This window comes from Halteromyces radiatus (assembly GCF_025201355.1).
Source record: "Halteromyces radiatus strain CBS 162.75 chromosome Unknown BX664scaffold_5, whole genome shotgun sequence".
In the NCBI taxonomy this organism is placed as follows: domain Eukaryota; kingdom Fungi; phylum Mucoromycota; class Mucoromycetes; order Mucorales; family Cunninghamellaceae; genus Halteromyces; species Halteromyces radiatus.
The window spans coordinates 1,446,830-1,468,437 of record NW_026251691.1 but is presented as its reverse complement, the minus strand read 5'-3'; the positions used below and the strand labels follow the sequence as shown (position 1 = coordinate 1,468,437).

General features: G+C 32.5%; 7 protein-coding genes across 7 annotated transcripts; 3 read left to right on the top strand and 4 right to left on the bottom strand.

Annotated features, from left to right (window-relative positions):
• The first annotated feature begins 153 nt into the window (after window positions 1–153).
• Window positions 154–3,260, top strand: BX664DRAFT_336101 (uncharacterized protein). Its single transcript, XM_051546020.1, has 11 exons — window positions 154–569; window positions 664–824; window positions 887–999; window positions 1,071–1,225; window positions 1,295–1,399; window positions 1,486–1,715; window positions 1,775–2,090; window positions 2,159–2,368; window positions 2,469–2,608; window positions 2,697–2,924; window positions 3,027–3,260. Exons 1-11 carry the CDS (start codon window positions 485–487, stop codon window positions 3,081–3,083), a joined length of 1,800 nt encoding a protein of 599 aa, XP_051399197.1. The 5' UTR covers window positions 154–484; the 3' UTR covers window positions 3,084–3,260.
• A 1,000-nt stretch (window positions 3,261–4,260) lies between these two features.
• BX664DRAFT_299286 (serine/threonine-protein phosphatase 2A catalytic subunit alpha isoform) lies at window positions 4,261–5,698 on the bottom strand. The gene is made up of 6 exons (XM_051542299.1): window positions 5,514–5,698; window positions 5,384–5,447; window positions 5,001–5,320; window positions 4,675–4,926; window positions 4,487–4,605; window positions 4,261–4,423 (listed from the first exon to the last, which is right to left on the bottom strand). Exons 1-6 carry the CDS (start codon window positions 5,604–5,606, stop codon window positions 4,351–4,353), a joined length of 921 nt encoding a protein of 306 aa, XP_051399196.1. The 5' UTR covers window positions 5,607–5,698; the 3' UTR covers window positions 4,261–4,350.
• Window positions 5,699–6,399: 701 nt separating this feature from the next.
• Window positions 6,400–11,592, top strand: BX664DRAFT_386939 (SNF2 family N-terminal domain-containing protein). The gene is made up of 15 exons (XM_051549353.1): window positions 6,400–6,559; window positions 6,642–6,792; window positions 6,880–7,427; window positions 7,496–8,020; window positions 8,092–8,193; window positions 8,249–8,412; window positions 8,510–8,816; window positions 8,873–9,207; window positions 9,267–9,462; window positions 9,536–9,634; window positions 9,690–10,442; window positions 10,511–10,723; window positions 10,788–10,924; window positions 10,984–11,218; window positions 11,275–11,592. Exons 1-15 carry the CDS (start codon window positions 6,494–6,496, stop codon window positions 11,341–11,343), a joined length of 3,900 nt encoding a protein of 1,299 aa, XP_051399195.1. The 5' UTR covers window positions 6,400–6,493; the 3' UTR covers window positions 11,344–11,592.
• Window positions 11,593–12,294: 702 nt separating this feature from the next.
• On the bottom strand, window positions 12,295–14,743 carry BX664DRAFT_360056 (uncharacterized protein). Its single transcript, XM_051548130.1, has 7 exons — window positions 14,470–14,743; window positions 13,881–14,092; window positions 13,531–13,764; window positions 13,210–13,456; window positions 13,055–13,139; window positions 12,905–12,993; window positions 12,295–12,748 (listed from the first exon to the last, which is right to left on the bottom strand). Exons 1-7 carry the CDS (start codon window positions 14,494–14,496, stop codon window positions 12,407–12,409), a joined length of 1,236 nt encoding a protein of 411 aa, XP_051399194.1. The 5' UTR covers window positions 14,497–14,743; the 3' UTR covers window positions 12,295–12,406.
• Window positions 14,443–15,570, top strand: BX664DRAFT_360055 (nucleophile aminohydrolase; the record flags this gene model as incomplete). The annotated part of the gene is made up of 4 exons (XM_051548129.1): window positions 14,443–14,849; window positions 15,031–15,138; window positions 15,201–15,470; window positions 15,522–15,570. Exons 1-4 carry the CDS (start codon window positions 14,671–14,673, stop codon window positions 15,568–15,570), a joined length of 606 nt encoding a protein of 201 aa, XP_051399193.1. The 5' UTR covers window positions 14,443–14,670.
• A 228-nt stretch (window positions 15,571–15,798) lies between these two features.
• BX664DRAFT_336077 (uncharacterized protein) lies at window positions 15,799–19,369 on the bottom strand. The gene is made up of 10 exons (XM_051546019.1): window positions 18,552–19,369; window positions 18,376–18,460; window positions 18,273–18,319; window positions 18,166–18,173; window positions 17,767–18,103; window positions 17,584–17,683; window positions 17,351–17,506; window positions 16,440–17,291; window positions 16,253–16,361; window positions 15,799–16,180 (listed from the first exon to the last, which is right to left on the bottom strand). Exons 1-10 carry the CDS (start codon window positions 19,285–19,287, stop codon window positions 16,004–16,006), a joined length of 2,607 nt encoding a protein of 868 aa, XP_051399192.1. The 5' UTR covers window positions 19,288–19,369; the 3' UTR covers window positions 15,799–16,003.
• A 223-nt stretch (window positions 19,370–19,592) lies between these two features.
• Window positions 19,593–21,433, bottom strand: BX664DRAFT_336074 (cysteine synthase). Its single transcript, XM_051546018.1, has 8 exons — window positions 21,323–21,433; window positions 21,211–21,252; window positions 20,969–21,038; window positions 20,798–20,904; window positions 20,618–20,686; window positions 19,947–20,541; window positions 19,820–19,879; window positions 19,593–19,732 (listed from the first exon to the last, which is right to left on the bottom strand). The coding sequence occupies exons 1-8, from the start codon at window positions 21,389–21,391 to the stop codon at window positions 19,656–19,658; spliced, it is 1,089 nt and encodes a 362-aa protein (XP_051399191.1). The 5' UTR covers window positions 21,392–21,433; the 3' UTR covers window positions 19,593–19,655.
• Window positions 21,434–21,608: the final 175 nt, after the last annotated feature.

The following is a 21,608-nucleotide window of genomic DNA, read 5'->3' as shown; positions in this document are numbered from 1 at the left end:
GCCAAGAGAGACGGTGTTTCAACTCAATGACGTCGGGTGGAAAAGGAAAAGGTTCTGTGTGTTGCAGGTTGGGAGAAAAAAAAAAAGCAGGATTTTTTTTTTTCTATCTCTCTCTCTCTCTCTTTTTCCTTCCTTTTCACTTTATACCTTTTTTTTTTTTTTTTTTCTTGAACTCACATGGATGGAGAACGCAATGCTCAACAGCAACTCATACGTGGAATGTATAGGTTGAGTTTCTTTGTATTCCTCTTCCTGTTCTCCATTCCATTTCTTAGTTATCCCGAAAACGATCCCGACCATAATTGGCCTTCTACAGTTGAAGAAGTACGTGAAGCACTACAATTGGAAAAAGAAACAATTGGCAATGTTACTTTTGGATACAACGTCTCTCATGTATGTCAAAAAAAAAAGAATTCTTATTCTGTTGTTCATATTCCATCTGATTTTTTTTTTCTACTCCCTTTTTTAGCCTTTACCAGCAACAATGAGCACTCAAGTTCAACAACTTTATACCACTGGTCAACAAGAGACTAATCATTATTATCACAATGTTACTGCTATATTCAAAGGTATATTGAGTTTAGTTTAGTATATTTATGGAAATAGTTTTAACTGAATCATGTCTTTTTTTTTTTTTTTTTTTTTTTTTTTTTTTTTTATTAGGCTCTTGGTCAAGTCAAAATGTTACTCCACATGAAAATGACATTGTCAACAGGACATTATTACAAACGAATCGAGGCCAATTTCATGTTGACAATGGTGGTACCTTTTCTCTCAACATCAAATCCATTAGAACAAAAAGCGAGAATATCAATTATATCCAAGTAAGTACTATTATTAATAAAAAGAACACATTTTGTCTGATATCCATTCAAATTATTACTAGGGTCATATACGACTGAAGGATATGGATAAATCTGATTCTGGTGCCTTACTGCTGGCAGAAGGGTTTCACTACTTGAACAATGGATCAATATACCTTTTGGGTGCTCCTGATGGGTAAGTCAAAAAAAAAAAACAATGAATCATGAAATTGATCTTCTGATATTGTCTCATGTTCCTTTCTATAGTCATAACATTCAACTTCAACATCTTTTACACATGCTTCCCACAAAAGAATCATTGGAAACTACTCAAGCTTTGATTACTGAACATACTGAAAAAAGAATTAAGGAATTAGATCAGCTTGGATTGCGTGATAGTCAAATTTGGGATGAAGTAGAAGGTAATATAATCTATTTATCATCAATGGGTCGATATTTTGTAACTCCTTTTTTTTTTTTTTTTCCTATAGATCATCCAATATCTGTAGATTTCGGTTGCAACTTACAAATCTTTGGTCAATTGTCGCCCATCCCTCGGAATATCAAAATGTCACAGTTATTGGAATACGAAAAAGGTAGTAGGAATAACAATAATAATAAAGTGAAAGTTGTCACGAGTCATTAGTATCCAATGATTTATTCATATTTTATTTTCAACCAGAACTAGAAAACCCTCAAGGTATTAGTACTATCCAACCACCACCATTACAATTGTCGAGTATCATGTATTCACCAGATTGTGGTCTTGGTTTATCTATTGAAAACGCCAGTGGCATCAAAATTGAAGAATACTTTAGCAAGACTATCTCTTATGCGACTATGGCCACCATCCTTGCGATTCTACAGATCTTTTTACTTATTCATCAAATGGAATATACTCCTACACCTTCAGTAAGGAAAATATATTATACATAAATGACATATTCATATATTATTTATTATATATATAGAGTGTTTCTAATGTTTCTTACTGGACCATTGCCATGCAAGCTATGATGGATGGATATATCTGCTTACTTCATTTGACAACTGGTGTGGTACTAGATTCTGTCTTTCTTCCTTTTGCATCAGCGGCTTTCTTCAGTTTTATTTTGGTATCTATCTTTGGCATGAGGTATCTTTTAGTCATTTGGAGAATACAACGTCCTGAATCTGTCCGTACAAATCAATCATCACCTACTTCTGGTCCTCAAACTACAGAAACGACTGGATCTCAACAACCTGTATCATCCTCAATACAATCTCATATGGATTTTAGTCGATTATGTAAGTAAATTTGAAATTAACCTGACAGTTTTGGTTTCATATTATCTTCTTTCTTTCTTTGACAATAGATGCTATTTTACTTTTTGGTTTGTTCTTATTCTATCAAAGTACCACAAGGTCTGCCTTTATACAAAATATAGTCGTAAGTGTACTTGGATTTGGGTTCTTCTCTTTTTGGATTCCTCAGATCATCCGAAACGTCAGTAGAGGATGTCGCAAGCCACTTAGTCCTCGATATATACTTGGTATGACGTTTACTCGTTTAGCCATCCCATTATGTAAGTAATCATTACTGAGAATACATAAAGATTATCCTGTTATATAATTAGTATACCGACAACATTTTTTTTTTTTTTTTGGTTTTTCTTTTATGTTTAGATTTCTATGCCTGTCCTCGAAATATTATATCACAAGAACCCTCTTTTGGTGTATGGGTATTGGTAGTATATGTACTGATTCAAGTATGCATCTTATTCCTTCAAGATATTCTTGGCCCTCGATTCTTCGTACCAGAAAAGGTAAAACAATTTTATTCCCTTTTATAAGAATAATAACGAAAAAAAAAAAAAGGAAGAGCCCACTGATGATCTTTTTTTTTTTTTTCAGTATCTACCTCAAACTTACAATTATCATCCCATTCTGCCACCTGAAGACGAAGAAACAACTCATGGAGGAGATTCAACTAATAAATCAACACAACCCAGGGACTGTGCCATTTGTATGCTATCTGTGGATACTTCAAGTACTGCTGCAACTGGTCTTCATGTATTAGGAAGAACTCAATATATGATGACACCATGTCACCATTTGTTCCATACGGATTGTTTAGAAAAGGTAAGCGAAACAACAACAAAAAAAAGGACCATTTCTGATGTATGATTTTAAATATTTATCCTTTTTTTTTTATATATATATTTGATATATCTATATATATAGTGGATGAGAATCAAGTTGGAATGTCCCGTGTGTCGATCTTATTTACCCTCTTCTTAATCCAACCTTTTTACATTGTTATTATTTTTTTCTTCTTCTTCTTCTACAATATATTAATCCTGTCTTATATTATTGTTTGTTTATGTTTGTATATGAATTACTTCCTCTCTCATAAAAACGTTGATGACCTTTCTGCTAATAAAAATCAATACCAAATATTCTATCCATTAACAATAATCAATATCACGTTTCCTGGATCATAATAATGTTAGGATATCATCATAAGAATCATCATAAAGACTAGTCACGAGAATCATCATAAAACACAATTGTAATTTTTTTATTGGCTTTTTTTTTTTATGATTGGACCATGATGATTGTCATCACATGCCTTTTTACTTTATTTCTTTCTTAAACCGTTCCACCGTTTTCTTTTCAATACTCGAGATATCTTCAGGATTTCGATCAGCCTTGACCTATAAGCGGCGATTCAAATCAAATCAAATGTCTTGCATTAGTTTTTTCCAATTCATGTGGTATGAAACCAACTACTTACATCAGCCTCACTTTCGGTAGCATTCTTTTCATTCCATTTGGGTGCATTACTAATGGTAGAATCATCATTATTATTCACTATTAAAAAGGAGAATACAAAAAAATGAGTATGAGATCCATTGTTCTTTTATATATATATATAAAAAAGATGCGGTAAACTTACGATCATCCTTACCATTGTCTACTGCACTAATCCCCCCCCGTCAATAAAAATAAAATAGAATTAAAAATTCATTCAAACTTGATGCTTTTTTCATTTTTTCTTCTTCTTACCGTCCAAGCGTCGAATAAGGTCGTACCATGTTGACAACAACAGTTTTTCGTACGGTAGAAGAAGCACGAGACAATAGCATTGTATAGAATAATATATTCACTAATCCAAAAGTAGAAGAAAGATTTAAAAATGAAATTACCCATTAAAAAATTTATATAAATTCAGCTATTCTATAAATAATCATATGATTGTGTATGTTTCAGAAAGAATCAATAGACAAAAAAGAAAAAGTTGATTTTTTTTTCTTTATTAGCAAACAAAAAGGGAAAATATATATATATATAAAGAAAAAAGGGCACGCACACACAAAAAGAAGACAGGGACAAGAATAAAATATATAATATAGAATAATAATAATAAAAAAGAATATAGAAGAAAAGAGATAACGAATATATAAATGACAAAATCAAAAAAGAAAAAAGAAAAAAAAAAAAAAAGAGAAAACAAAGAGGGAGGGAAAGAGGGAATGAAATCAACTATATATGAATGAATACATCACTAGAGGAAATAATCTGGTGTTCTTCGGGTAACTTCAGGTTCACCACGTCTAGGTGCAGGATCAAATTGAAGGCTATAATAAAATAAGAAAAGTAAAAGAATTAGAATCAATATTTTTATATTTCCAATGACTTACAATGTATATTTCAAATGTTCATCAATTTCCATAATAGCAGCTTGATTTCCACAACGATAACAGTAATTTGGAGCACTGAAAATAGTAACTACATTTCGATCATGACACCAATTATAACCCTTTATTATAGAGAAAAAAAAAAGGTAAGTAAAAATAACAAATAAATGAAAAAAAAAGTGATGTATTACCTCCATCACCAATTGATGAGCTCTTGCTACCAAAGTCAAACCATTGTTATGATTGAATGTTTCGGCAATGTCTTGTCCAAAGGTGTAACCTGCACCACGAGGAGAGATGCCCCAGCCACAACGATCATCAGGGTCAGACCACAATAAATCACACATTGGACCTTCATGAGGCACTTCTTGGAATCGATCAAGAGCACGGATTTGGTCAAGAGAATCAATAGAAGGTGATAAACCTCCATGAAGACAGAAAATCTAATCATAAATAAATAAAAAAAAAAAGATGAGTTCAATATTGTTATTTTTTTTAAAAAAAAAAAGAAACATACTTGATCTTCAATAATGGCAGTCAAAGGTAGATAATCAAATAAATCAGTAAACATCTTCCAAACAGCTGCATTTCCATATTTTCGAAGACATTCATCATAAAAACCATAAACTTGAGTGATTTGACGAGATTCATGATTACCACGCAAAATAGTAATTCTGTCCTTGTAGCGTACCTTAAGAGCCACCAATAAAGTTACTGTTTCAACTGAATAATATCCTCTATCTACATAATCCCCCATAAAAAGATAATTGGTATCAGGAGAATTGCCACCAATACGGAAAAGTTCTTGTAAATCGTGGAATTGACCATGGATATCACCTGTAATAAATAATATCAATATCACTCTTTATTATTATATATTTTTTTTAATAATAACTTTACCACAAACTGTAACAGGACATCGAACAGGTTGAACATTGGATTCATTAATGAGAATTTCACGAGCCTATAGAAAAAAAAAATTTATCATCATTTTGATATCATCCGTTTAATGTTTTTGTTCCTGCCTTACCTTATCGCAAAGTCGTTTGATATCAGCTTCTGATAATTGTTTACATTCAGAGAGTTGACTAAGCCAACCATCTACATCAGCTACTGAAGACATGTGAGTAAAGATGATAAATTTTGTATTGTATTTATATATATAACTGTGTGTATAGTGTGTAATGTGGAGTAGAAAAAAAAAAGAAAAGAAAAAAAAAACAAAGAAAAAGAAAAAAAAAAAGAGTAAAAAGAAAAAGGTCCACCTGAAAAGGAGTGAAACTATAATAAAAATAAAATATTAAACATTAGAAATATATATTTTAATGAGAAACCATTTCATAAAATAAAATACAAGTTATATATTTACCTTTGGGGGAAAAAAGGAAGACGGACGAACGAAAAGGAGAGTTGAAAAAAAAAAAAAAAAAAAAAAAAAAAAAGGAAAAAAGGGAAAAAAAAAAAAAAGATACGCTATGATCGGAGGCTAAAAACAAAAGATGACCACTTCACTGTACAAAGCTAACAATTCCATCATCACCACAATAATAATAAACAATAATTATTTTTTTTTTAAAAAAAAAGATAATATATTTGATCATCAAGTCAAATTAATATTAATAATATCTCAATACAAACTGAATCGCTGATTCCTTATGAAGAAAAAAAAAAAAAAAAAAAAAAAAAAACACAAAGAGGGACTTGTTATTTCATTGGCCGCACTGCTGACGTTATGTGTGTGTGAGGAGTGAATCAAACAAAAAAAAAAAAAAAAAAAGAACTGGCCCTCTTCCTTCTTTTTCTTTTTACTTTTTGTCTCATCACACAAAAAAAAAAAACTTACCATTTCTGCGGGACTTGATTTTTTTCTATCTTTTGACTTGTGGTAAAAGCGCGTTACTTATCCCTTCCCCTTTGAAGAACATTACTATTTGTATTCATTCTTTTGTCTTTGTTTTTGTTTTTGATTCTTAGAATTTTTTTTTTACATTGGTGACCTCTTTCTCATCTATGAACGGTCTTATGAATGAAGTTCCTGATAACTTTAACAAACATGCTTTGAATAGCATGATGCAGGTAATATATAGTTACTATTCATCTCCCAAAAAAAAAAAAAATACTAATACTTATATTTGTCTTCTTTTATTTCTACGAAAAGCGTGCAAAACAACTTCAACTACAAGGTGCTAATGAAGATACCAACCAAGAACTGGCTCACATTATGACCTTTTTACGAAGTATGAAAAGACAACCTCAACCTATGAGAGTGGAAGCTTCTTCTTTGCCTATGAACAACATGAACTCCAATGGTAAAATAGTTTTTTTTTTTTTTTTTTATCTTTTTTCTTTTCTTTTTCTTTCGTCTTATAATAATAATTTATTTATTTTTTTTGTAGAATTACCCAATGCATCGTCTTCTTTTACAAAATCACAACTTACTACTCTACGACATCAGATCCTCGCTTTCAAACTCATTTCGAAAAACATGCCACTTCCACCTCATTTACAACAAGCCATTTTATCACCGATATCACAACAACATTCTCCTACTTCAGACAATAACAATACTAAACTACCTTTAGAACATCACCACTCCTCTGACGAACCTACTCAAGTATTCAATGCTTATACCTCACCTTACACTCTGATACATCGATCAACACATACATCTTCGAATCGCTTACGGCCTCACCACCAACGTTTATTAGTTCCCAGTATCACACCTCTTGGAGTGGATTCTTATTCTATTATCTCTGAAAGGGAACGTCGAATGCAAGCAAGAATGAAATACCGTATGGATGAATTGGAAAAATTACCTAGTAACCTAAACGATCATACCCATCAACATCCATGGTCTATAAATCAGCAATCTGATCACTCTAGCACCAAATTACGAGCTGTGATCGAACTCAAGGCATTAAGACTCTTGTCAAAACAGAAAAAGGTAAAACTAAAAAAAAAAAAAAAATAATTCTCATGCATTTATGATATATATATATATTATCTATATAGCTCCGTGAACAAGTGATTCATGCTGTCGACCGATCAACCACACTTTCCACATCTGCAGACAGACTGGCTTACCGACGTATGAAGAAACAATCCTTACGTGAAGCTCGTATGACAGAAAAAATTGAACGTAATCAACGATTGGAACGTGAACATCGTGAGAAGAAAAAACAAATGGATTATCTCCAATCTATTTGTGATCATGGACGTACTTTGGTGACGGGACATTATGAACATAAAGCCAAGCAATCCAAATTAGGTAGAACCGTCTTACAATTCCATGCGCATATTGAAAAAGAAGAACAAAAGAAGATGGAACGATTATCCAAGGAACGTATTCAAGCATTGAAAAATGATGATGAAGAGGCATATATGAAATTGATCGATCAAGCCAAGGATACTCGATTGACTCAGTTATTGAAGCAAACCGGTGGATTTTTGGACTCTTTGACATTGGCTGTCGCTGATCAACAAAATGATCCTGTACATGGGCGTCATCATGAAGATGATATGGATCGTACTGATACTGTAAGTTCTCTTGGAATAATATTAAAAAATGGACCTTTTTCTTTCGTCTTATACTCATTATCATTTTATAGACTGTTGATGGTAAACAAGATTATTTCCAAGTAACTCATCGTATCAAGGAAGCCGTTATTCAACCTTCTATCCTTGTTGGTGGTACATTGAAAGAATATCAGGTAACAAAAAAAGAAATCATTTAATGAAATATTCTAATTTTTTTTTATTTATTAGCTCAAAGGACTTCAATGGATGGTATCTCTTTACAACAATCATTTAAATGGGATTCTTGCAGATGAAATGGGGCTTGGGAAAACGATTCAAACTCTTAGTCTTATCACTTATCTTATTGAATACAAGCGACAAATGGGTCCCTTTTTGATTATTGTGCCATTATCGTATGTATAAAATGATATTCTTTGTTTCAATTACACGATATATAATATTCATTTCTTTTTTTGCCTTTCTTTCTTTCTTTTTTTTTTTCTTTACTAGAACTTTACCAAATTGGGTATTAGAATTTGAAAAATGGGCACCTTCCATTACTAAAATTGTATACAAAGGAAATCCTCAAGTTCGTCGACCATTACAATACAATATTAAACAAGGTGATTTCCAGGTGCTTTTAACGACTTTTGATTACATTATCAAAGATAGACCGGTACTATGCAAAGTGAAATGGACTTATATGATTATGGATGAAGGTCATCGAATGAAAAATGCAAATTCCAAATTGACCACTGTACTTCGACAATATTATACAACAAGATATCGTTTGATTTTGACTGGTACCCCATTACAGGTAATAATCTATATTAAGAATTCTTTTTTTTTAATTGTTTTTTTTTTCTTCTTTAGAACAACTTGCCAGAATTATGGGCATTACTCAATTTTATTCTTCCCAAGATTTTCAAAAGTCTCAAGAGTTTTGAAGAATGGTTCAATACTCCCTTCTCCAATCAAGGTGTACAAGACAGAGTGGCACTTAATGAAGAAGAACAGTTATTGATCATCAAACGACTTCATAAAGTACTTCGACCTTTCTTACTTCGACGGTTGAAACGGGATGTAGAATCTGAATTGCCAGATAAGGTAGAACGTGTGATCAAATGTAAATTGTCACCTTTACAATCAAGGATTTACAATCAAATGAAGAAACATGGTATTCTTTTTACTGGTGATCTTGAACGAGGGTAAGAAGAAGAAAATAGAAATTTTTTCAGATACTGATTTTTTTTTTTTTTTTATGTAGAAGCAAGAATGGGGTCAAGGGACTTAACAATACATTGATGCAATTACGAAAAATATGCAATCATCCTTTTGCTTTTGAACAAGTTGAAAATGCGGTAAATCCTTTACGGCGATCCAATGAACTTCTCTTCCGTGTGTGCGGCAAATTTGAATTATTAGATCGTATGTTACCAAAATTAGAACGAACTGGTCATAGGGTAATAATAATAACAATAATGCAAATCCATTTTATAGATATGTAACTGTTTATTATTATTATTTTTTCTTTAGGCTTTGATCTTTTTCCAAATGACACAAATTATGAATATTATGGAAGATTTCCTTGCATATCGTGGTTTTAATTACCTTCGATTGGATGGTTCAACAAAGGTAAAAAAAAAAAAAAAAAGGATAATGATATAGATTGATTTATTATTATTATTAGGCTGATGATCGATCGATGATGCTCAAACAATTCAATGCGCCCAATTCTCCTTATTCTGTGTTTCTTCTTAGTACTCGTGCTGGTGGATTAGGATTGAATTTGCAAACAGCTGATACAGTGATTATATTTGACTCGGATTGGAATCCCCATCAAGATTTACAAGCTCAAGATCGTGCTCATCGTATTGGTCAAACAAAGGAAGTCAGGATCTTTAGATTGGTATCAGCAAATACAGTGGAAGAAAGTATCTTGGCTAGAGCTAATTACAAACTGGATATTGATGGCAAAGTGATTCAAGCTGGTAAATTCGATAATCGAAGTACAGATGAAGATCGTGAAGCATTTTTGGTAAGTTCATTGAAAACAGATATCTATTTAGATGATACTCATATTATTATTATTATACAGAGATCCTTATTGGAAGACAAGAATGATGATCAATCATCTGATGATGATGATGAAATGATGGATAATGAAGAACTGAATCAAATCTTATTCCGAAAAGACGGTGATCTCGAGGTGTTTGCTCAAGTAGATGCTGACAAGGAAAAAGAAGATCTAGAATGGTGGCGACGAATAGGTGGTACTGGAAAGCCAGAACGATTAATTCAAGAATCAGAAATCCCAGATATATACAAGCAAGAAGATTATACACCTTACAAACGGGATGATACAGAATATGGACGTGGTCAACGTGTACGAGATGACGTCCAATATGTTGATGGATTATCAGATGATGATTTATTCCTTGAAGTAAGAGAAAATGCCAAAGTTACAAAATAGAGTGTTGGAAACTTATCTTTTTTTTTTTTTTTTGGTAGTCTGATGATGATGAACAAGAAGGAACAAATACTACTCGTTCTCCTAGTGTACAAGGAACAAGAAAATCAAGATGGAAAGGCAAACCTCTTCTTGAAGAAGATAGTGATAGTAGTAGTCCTCGACGTGGTGGTGGAAGACGAAAACGTGAAGATTCTACAGATTCTGAAGGACCAAGAAAAAGAGCTGGTCGTGTCAAATTGGATGGACCGATGGTAATATATATATATATATATAAAAAAAAGAATAGATAATCTGATTTGTTTTATTGATGTTTAGCCAAAACGAGGAAGAAGATCAGCACATAATGACATGAATGGCCCTGATACAGTTTCACCCCGTGTTAGAAAACAAATGACAGAAATCTTTGAAAAAGTATATCAAGCAGCTTTGGAAGCACGTGAAGAGGATGAAGAGTAAGTTTTCTTTTTTTTGTATGATTATGATATTGAATTTTTTTTTTTTTTCTCTCTAGTACTTATCGTGACCTTAGTGATTTATTCATGACGTTGGTGGATAAATCTGAATACCCGACTTATTATACAATGATCAAAAACCCTATTTCTATGGAAATAATTCAACAACGTATTCATTCTCCTTATTATCGAACCATTCAACAATTCCGGGATGATTTTTGTCTCATGTACAACAATGCAAGAACATTCAATGAAGAAGGATCTTATGTTTATGAAGATGCCAATACTTTACAGGTAAAGCGGAGTTCTAACATATCTATATGTTTCTCATTTTTTTTTTTTTTTTTTAGTCGATCGTTGAAGCCAAATTAGAAGAATTATGTCCTGGTGGTGTGATGCCTTCTTCTAATGTAGTTTGAAACAAACATTGATATCTTTTATTATTATATTTTTTTTCTATTTTTCTTTTTAGTTTAGTTATTCTTCATCATTTTTTTTTGTGTGATATCTGTATATATATAAAATATACAATTTTTTTTTTTTTGGAAACAATAAGAGAAAAAAAGTCAATTAACGAAACCAATCATCTGTTTTTTTTGTCGATCCGAAGATCCTTTTTTCGCACAGTGACAATCCAATGATTTCATTGGACAAGTTTTAATTTTTTTTTGGGGCCGATTGGAAAAAAAGAAAAAAAGAAAGAATCAAATAGTTCCTCTTTTCTATTTTTTTTTTTTTCTTTCACTCTTTTTTTTTTCACTCCTTGTGTATATATATACTTGTTTCTCTTTATTTGTTCTATTTTCGACCTATTTTTCTCTTACATTCTCTTTCTATTTTTTTTTTTTATTATTTTTACATTGACACATTTACATTCTAATACATACACATATATATATAATATATAGTTGTGTATATATATATATATATATTCAACTCATGACGACATTACCAAGTCCACCATTATCACCCATGACCTCAACATATACCCCACCGGATTTGATACCCAATAGTAGGCTATATCGAAAAAAGGGACGACACCCAGATCGACGTAGGGATACATTTGAATTATTACAAGCTCTTGTAGTGGAACATCAACGACTAGAACAACAAGAATATGAAGCCATGTTACAAGAAGCCCCATCTATATCTTGCAAACCCATCCAACCTCCAAAAGGCATCCTTGTCAACAACCATATACCCTCTCCGCAGTCACCCCATGACAATCAGGATGATCATTCACGTTCCACAATCTCAATACATGCATCCTCCTCCTCCAAACGTCAATCTGTTGTACGATTTGCTCCTGGACCTCCCAAAGTCTATAGATACCCCAAATTACCTGTTCAACAAGAATGAATTTATAGTATATAGTTTTGATTTGTATCATACATTTGTATCTCATAAAAAAAAAAAAAAAAACTTCATCTCATTCATAATAAAAATATCCATTCTTTATTCAAAAAAATATCTATATATCTATTATTTATCCAATTCTTCCAAATAGTCCCGGAATAGATCTTCCCGTAAAGTTTTAGATTCAATGTCATGGTAACGATCATCATGTTCCAATAGCCGTTTTGCATCCCGCCATCGCATTGGACCATGGATTTTTTCTATCAATAATTGTCGATAACGATCCTTGTTGGTTTCTTTTTTAGATAAAGTCTTGATGTGATCCTTAAACAAGGTTTCACGTAATTTGGATTCCCGGATCGCCTTGAACCTTGGATCATCCTTGGCTTTGCGTCGAAAATCATCCCAATACATCTTATTGGTTGCTATGTCTTCTACCAATTTCTTGAATTCTTCTTCTACTGATGTCTAATGGGCGATCCATGGATTGACATCATCATGCATATACAACAAAAAAAAAAAATAATAATAAAAAAAAATTTTTTTTAGTCAACATGAAACTAATTGTCATGAAATGGTTTAGCTTGTTTTTTCATATGCATCTTCGGAGTTGTTCTTTTCTACCTTTGGTTTTTCGTTGCTTTTCTTTTCAAGGGCTAAAAGACGACAGTAATTGTTGAATAATGTTTTTCGTTTGTTGTGAGGTTGTACCACTATGCAGAAAATATAAAAATATTAAACCTTTTATCTTTTTTTTTTTTATGTATGATTTACATTGATATCTTGGATCTGTAATTAGTTTTGGTAACTCCTTTTCCCAGCTGGCAAATGGTGAAATATCCTTTTCTGTCAACATTTGCTAAAACATGTATAAAAAAAGTTTAGTTTCTGTTGTTGAAATTTGATCAGTGTCCCTTTTTTTTCCTTACCGTAAAAAGTTCTACTCTTTCTTCTTCTGATACTTGATCTTCCCCTTTATCAGATGATGATTCTTGTTGTTCATGTTTCAGAGAGTCCTGATTGAATTCATCTTTTGTCTCTAGCTGTACTTGTTCTTCTTCTTGATCTTCTTCTTGTTTTTCTTCTGATTCTTCTTGTTCTTGATCAAGTCCAAGTGCCGCCAATTCCTCTGGATCCATGTTTGCCATTTGCCACTCGATATCTTCTTCTGTCATTCTAATCATATAGAAAATAATAATCATTAAATTTATTCTTTTTTTTTTATCATGATTTTCTTTTTTATTATTTACTCTGTTGATTGTTCTTCAGGTGCGACTTTTTGTCGTTTGACATCCACCGATTCAATTGTATCATGTTTCCGTTTCATCTCTTCTTGTTCTTTTTCTTCGTTCTTCATATGAGCAATAGGTTCTTCTAATTCCAGTGGCATTTCCCATTTGGATGTCTTGGTTGTTTTGTCATAATAGAATTCCGTACCATCGTCTGTCGTCACCAATAACCAAGTAGTACCTGGAATCTTTTTCCTATAGTATAAGAAAGAAAGAAAGAAAAAAAAAAAAGAATCAGTTATTGTTCCTTTTTTTTTTCTCAAACTCGTTCACTTATTCTATTCTTTTTTCTTTTGTATATATAGATCTACCTTGCTTTTTTGGGTTTGATTGGAGATGTTGTTGTTGGTGGTGGTGGTGGTGGAGTTGCTGGCTGACTAGGTCGATCCCAGGTAGTTTGTTCGGTCACAGTATTGTACCAATAAGGTCTACCACCTTGAGTATAATATTCTAACCATCCTGGAGGTAATGGTGGTGGTACATTGATTGGACGCGCTGGTGGAGGTGGTGGTGGAGGTCGTTGCTAGTAACAAAACATATATATAAAAAAAAATAAGAATATGAATATCAAGGAAAAGAGAAAGATCAAGGATAGGAATTGAAAAACAATCAAATATCTTTCTTTTTTTTTTTTTTTTTTTTTTTTTTTACCATGAAAACTCTTGTTTTGTCCGAATTAGGGAGAAAAAAGGGTAAAGGAAAGATGAAGACAAAAAGATTTTCAAAGGCCGTCTGACTTTTTTGATCAAAAAATCTTTCCTAAGGGCAACGTCATGTTTTTTTTTTTTTCTGACTTACGCACTGTTGCGGGAGAGTGACAAAGAGGGACGCGAAATAAAATATACGTTACGTTGGTCTTTTTTTTTTTTTTTTGTTCTTTTCTTTCTTTATATTCTTTACTTTTTTCCACATACACACAAATAACATATTCAATATGGTAAAGAATATATTATTTTGAAATACACATATATATTATCTATATATATATAGCTTTATTCTTCTAAAGGAACTAGTTTTTGTCGTCTTTTTTTTTTATAATGGATGATACTTACTGATCTTTTTTTTCTTCTTCTTCTTTCTATTACTTACACCTAGTCGATTATGCAATATAATGGTGGCTCTGTAGTAGCTATGGTTGGCAAGAACTGTGTAGCCATTGCTGCTGATAAACGATTGGGTCAACAATTTATGACTGTATCTACTGATTTCCAAAAGATCTTTCAAGCTTCAGAAAAAAGCTTTATTGGTTTACCAGGTTTAGCTACCGATGTCTTGACCTTGTAAGTAAAATATATATATATCTCATATTTACAGTGTTATTATGCTTTTTTTACTATAATTGAAGACCATCGTATAGGCAAACACAATACTCACTCTTTTCTTCTTTTCTTGTTTTATGAATATATCCAAACTTCTCATTTATGATGTTATTGATATATGAAATTACATTCACCATAACAGAGCGGAACGATTTCGATTCAAAGTAAACATGTACAAGATGCGTGAAGAACGGGATATTGAACCAAAGACATTGGCACATATGGTATCATCAACGTTATACGAACGAAGGTAAGGAAAGGATATGGTGCGTCATCTATTTGATATGAACTTAACTTTTTTTTTTTGAATAGATTTGGACCTTATTTTGTGGAACCAGTGGTTGCAGGATTAGGGAAAGACAATCAACCTTTTATTTGTTCCATGGACTTGATTGGATGTATCAATTTTGCAAAAGACTTTGTAGTAAGTGGCACTGCTGGACCTAATCTTTATGGTATGTGTGAATCCTTGTGGGAGCCTGATCTTGAACCTGAAGATTTGTTTGAAACCATCTCGCAAGCCTTACTCAATGCTCAAGATAGAGATGCTCTTTCTGGATGGGGTGCTGTTGTCCATATCATGTAAGTGTCATTGTTTATATATTCTTTACCTCTAACTTTTTTTTTTTTTAGTACTCCTGACAAGATCGTGACAAAAACCTTGAAAGCTCGCCAAGATTAAAAATCATTTATTATACTTTTATTCTTTTTTATTTTTTTTTACATATATATATATATCTCCCTTTCAATAAAGATTGTGTACTGATTCTATCAAAAACCATGCTCTTATGTTTTTACCGTCATTGATTTGTCTTTATTGATCAAGATCATGATCTTTTTTTTTAAAACTATAATCATCATTTTGTCCATCAGTGCCCATATCGATTTAATAAAACTATTTCATCCAACCTTGTTATATAAAAAAGCAAGAATTTATTGAAACAAAAGGGGTAATCAAATGGAAAAAGAAGACTGGAATACATACAATTTGCAAAATAGAAGTAAGATTACAATAAAATAATGTAGAAGAAAAAAAATAAAGTAATCCAACAAAAGATATATAAAAAGTAGAATATCAAAAAGATCAATAAGAATAAGAATAATAAAATAAGAGACTAAGTAGAGAGAGGATTGGGACTGACAGGAGTCATGGGTGTGCTGGAACTACTTGTCAATCGATTGATGATCGACATTCTTTTTCGTCCATGCGTAGTCAAACCTTTTTCTGGTTTTGTAGGTGGAGTTTCTGGAACACCAAGTTCAATAGCATGAGTGATAGCCAAGTTTAATCGCTACATCCAAAAAAAAAAAAAAAAAAAAAAAAAATGAGTGGAATCGAATTCTATTTCATCCAAGAAACTTACAATAGCTAAACGATATTCGAAATCGTAACCTGAGAATGATAATGCTTGCTCCCATAAAGCTCTTGCACGCTTGAAATCTTCAAGAGCCCACAATGTGATACCAGATTCCCTATATACATATATATATATATATATGTTACGATAAGAAAACATAAATCACACATGTAACTAGTTAAATAAACCTTACCAATAAGCAAAAGGTACGATCCATTTGGAATATTTAACATGATCCTTGTGATCAATGACCCAATTCAAATGAACAATAGCATCCCTAGGACGATTCAATGAATTGAGAATAGAAGACTTGATGACTAGCAAAGTACCACGTTGATCATAATAATCAGGCACAGGGGCATTAGGAGCCAATTCAATCACACGAATTTCATATTCTTGCTTTTCTCGTTCATAAATGGCTTCCAAAGTAGTATCGATCAACACCAAACATTGTTCCAAAGCTTGTTCAGACATCGTAGGGAAACAGTTCCACATGGCCAAGATTTCCAAGGCTGGCAAGCTAAAGTCCATATCTTGATATCCACTTTGTTCGAAAAACTCTACCTTACGGGTCACATAGTGTTCCATTTGTGATTTCTTTTTCTTATCCATCAATAGTTTGGGTGCTTCAGCAAACGCTAGGATGGCTTCGGTTCGATTGCCCATCATTTCAGCACATGCGCCATAAAAGTATTTGACAAAAGCAGGTGAATGATGTTTGTTTTGAAGTTCCAACAGTCGTTCAGATGCACTTGCCCAATCCAATGCCATTGCACAGTTGAATGCGATTTCAAACGTAGCCAAATGTCCCATTGTGGTTTCAGCCCATGCGCCCTGACTTACTTCATAGGTGTAAACAAAGGATTGTGTTGAAAGCGATAGATTTTTGGCAAGTCTTGATACACGACCGGCAAAATATAAAAAGAAGGCGGAATTGGGATATGTTTGTTGAGCATCCAATAAGCATTCAATAGCAGGTTGTACTAATTCTTGAGTAAGCAGTTGTGGCGCAAAAGATGTAAGGATAACATAATAGGATAATAACCTAGGAAAGAAGTGTTAATCAAATAATACCTCATTTATTATTATTATTATTTAACTTACATCATAGATGCCAATGGTGATCGAATACGGCGACCTTCAAGACACAATTTCAAAAGAGCAAATCCAAGATGTTTGTCAGCTTTCCAACCAAATGCAGATACAATACGAAGAATTTTGGGTGGTAATGATGATAGTAAAAGATGGACAGATCCAATACTAGAAAAGAGAATAAAAAAAAAAGAAATTCGTTATTGTCATGAATCATCGTATCCACAAATCATAATATATTTTACCCGAATTGAATAGCTGAAATGGTATCTTGATCCAAATATTTTTGAAAATCTTGTCCCATACGTTTATATTCTTGCCATACCAAACTGTAACTGCTATAAGCTAATATTTCCCAAAAAAAAAAAAAAAAAAAAAAAAAAAAAAAAAAGTGAGAATAAGGAACAATGCTTTTTTTTTTTTATTACCTCTTCGAAGATTCATTCCCATTTTCAAATATCCTACTACAGTTTCTTGAGTCAAATGAATGATCCCCATCAATAAACCACATTCAGCCTTAATAACATGAGCACGAAGAGCACCATTTGATATGAAAGTAGGTTGATTGTTCATTTCATCTTGGTTGAGAGGTCTTGTATTGGTTGGTAAATTGGTTGGATTGGTTCCCATCAAGTTGGTGATATAATGTGATACTGTATCTTTCAAAGGCTTCTTTGCTGAGGCAGCTTCTATTTGAGCATTGGCGAATTGGTATGTTTCAGTCAAGGTAAGAATAGCGTTTTCTGCGTCTTTCGGGTCAGAGGACTAGTATCATTAACAATAAGATGAGGAAAAAAAACAACGAATCGTGCTATTATCATACTTACACTAATAGCTACAATCATAAAAAAAAAAGATCAAATTGTGTTAATGATTAACTATGCTTGTTTATCCTCCTTGTATCACACTTTTTTTTCTTTTTTGTTTAGTTTACCTTTAATGAATGCCATACATCCAAGTCCCAAAGCATAGAGAGGATCACTATCATAAAATAAGGGATATAGTTAATTCTAATTAATACATTTGTTTTCACTTACTTTTCCGACCGAGTACTAAAGATACTTTTAGCATCAGCAAACTTGTTGTTAAAGAAAGCTTGCATTCCTTTAAGCATATTTTGATCTATCATCAACAAAAAACATTAATGAAAAAAAAGAAAAAAGACGATGAATCATTGGTTGTATCTTGACCTTTTTTTTTTTTTTTTTTTTACCATATTTCTCTTGTTCACGAGGTCCAAGGGTATTTGCAGAGACAGATTTCAAGTCAATTTTTCCAGGTACAATGGTATTAGTTTGAGAATATTCTTGATCTTGTTGTAATTCCTTTGGTAATTCGGTCGAGGTAGTAGGAGCAACCCCAGGTGTAGGAGGAGTGACATAATCAGCCATGTTCTTATCAGCAGGAAGTTCAAGGCTTTTACGTAAAAGATCGGTTTGCAAAGTTAACTCAGGTTTCTTGTTGGAAGGAGTATCACTGGAGATATCGCCAGGGACAGGAGTACTAGGTTCACTTGTATCATCACCAGTAGATGCCGTAGCTGAGGTATTGACATCAATAGTTAATTCTTGTTTGCCATTATCATCAGGTTTGCTTTCTGAATCCTCTTCTCTAGTTACTTGTACTTCCTTCTGTTGTTGTTGTTGTTGTTGCTGTTGTTGTTGTACTGTTCCTTGTAAAGCACTAATGACCATAGATAAACCAAGAGCATCACCTTCTTGTAAACCTCCTCCTTCTTCTTCTTCTTCTTCGTCGTCGTCGTCTTCTTCTTCTTCTTCATGACTTTCGCCTACAGCATCAGTAAATTCGTCTTCTTCTTCTATTGCTACTTTCTCGGTATCTTCAGTTACTGGTGTTTCTTTGGCGGAGTCTTCTTGTACTAGGTTGGTATCCTTGTTGACTTTAGATGATATTTCGTTTGTTGTTTCCACAGTAGAAGTATCCGTCATGATATAATAAAATGAAAGTGGGGAGTAAAAAAAAAAAGAAAAAGAAAAATAAAGTAACAAAGAAAAGAAAGAAAGAAAGAGAGAGTGAGAGATTGAAAATTGAATGTTATTTCTTTTTTTTACTCGTGTCACATGTTTTTTTTTTTTTTACACAAAGTGGTACAAAAGTGAAAGTTCTCTTATATATCCAACTAAAAGAAAGTCAACGATAAACTTTATTTCTTCTTTACATTTAAAAACCTCTATCATCATCATGAACTTTATATATATATATAATAGATTTGATTTTTCTTTTTTTTTTTATTTTTATTTTCAAAAAAAAAAAAGAATACAACAATGTAATATCAAAAAAGAGGATAATAACAAAATTAAGGAAGTACAACATACTTTTGTAAATGATCAGGAATAGCAGTAGCAAGATTCTTGGATTCAAGCCATTGACGACCTAAATAAGATATTAAAAAAAAAAAAAATAATTGAGTGGGGTTCATTTTTTTTTCTATCAACTCCGTCCAAAATCATATCAACTTACTGAATAAACGAGATTGATATCTATAAGCACCATCACATAAAACTGTAACGATTTTCTTGCCTATTTCACAAAATAAAAAAAAAAATATTGTAAACTAAATAATAGAATAGAATATTTTTTTTTTTACCTTTTCCAAGTTGTTTAGCCATTTCAACTGCTGCTACCACATTTAAAGCTGAAGAAGCACCAACATAAATACCTTCTTCATGTAAAAGACGATACACCATCTTGATAGATTCTTCATCAGGAATAGTCAAAGCACCATCAATCAAATCCACATCAGGTGCCAAATTATCAGTCACACGTCCTTGACCAATCCCTTCAGTAATAGAACTACCAGATCTTTCAAATAATTTCTTGCCACTAGTAAAGTAACTGAATAATACCGAGCCAGGAGGATCAGCAATAAATACTTTCACATCATCACCTTTCTTGTCTTTCAAATATCTAGCAGTTCCTGCTAAAGTACCACCAGTACCAGTAGCACAGACAAAACCATCTACTTCTCCATTAGTTTGAGCAAAAATTTCAGGTCCAGTGGTTTCAATATGAGCACGACGATTGGCTGTGTTGTCAAATTGATTGGTCCATACAGCATTTTCAAGTTTCTCCGCATGACGTCTAGCTTGATGGTTATAATTTTCTGGATTATCAAATGCAACTGCAGGTACAGGGTAAACTTCAGCTCCAAGCATACGTAAAAGATCAATTTTTTCTTGAGACTATCAAAATATAAAATATAGAAAAAAAAAGTTAAAATAAAAATCATTCCCATCATCATCATCATCAATTATATACCTGAGTGTTAGGCATGTAAATCACGCATTTATAACCCTTGGCACGGCAAACATGAGCCAATCCAATACCCTAAAACAGAGAACAAAACAAAAGGTAAGTATCAATACTACACAGTAAAAAAAAAAAAAAAAAAAAAAAAAAAGAAAGGAGATTATTATATCAGTCTAGTTTTTCTTTTACAGTATTTCCCGCAGTGCCTTCTACAACAGTGCCTCCAGGTTTAATCAATCCTTTTTCTTCAGCATCCTTGACAACGTATAGTGCAGCCCGATCCTTGACAGAACCACCTACAATAGTATAATAGAAGAAATTAGTTCAATTATATATTTCATTCATTTTTTTTTAATTTACCAGGATTCATCCATTCAGCCTTGCATAAAATATCAGAGCCAACTTCTTCACTAAGATGGTTCAATCGGATCTGTCAATAAAAAAAAAAAAAAAAAAAAAAAAAGAAAGAGATAGAGAAGGTTCAATTTTCATATGACATAATATTGTCCCTGCATCCTTTTTGCTTCACCATTCTTTGTTCCAATGACACCACTCTCTCTGTATTAATATCAACTGAATATAATATTCAAATTGTTACTTACCAAAGGAGTATTACCAATAGCACCAATAAGACCACGAGTAATCTATTCAGTAAAAGTAAAAGAGGAAGAATGTCAATACAAATCTTTTCATTCTTATTATATATCATCTTACTCGAGGAACAACAGCAGGTTTGACTGAAGTAGAATATGCACGACGAGCAGCCAAACGTAAGTGATTCATTTTTTTCTTATTTTGAAGGATTAGTAAGAAAAGAAAAAGAAAAAGAGAAAGAAGGAAAAAAGGAACGAAAAAAAAAAAAATAATCGATGGTGGGGTTCCTAAGATTGTACCGTTTAGTGGCTAGCGGATTTTGAACCCAATGACGTGATTCATGTGGATCTCTTGATGTTGCATTCATGGATGGAAATACCATCAACTCCCTTGCCACAACGTATCA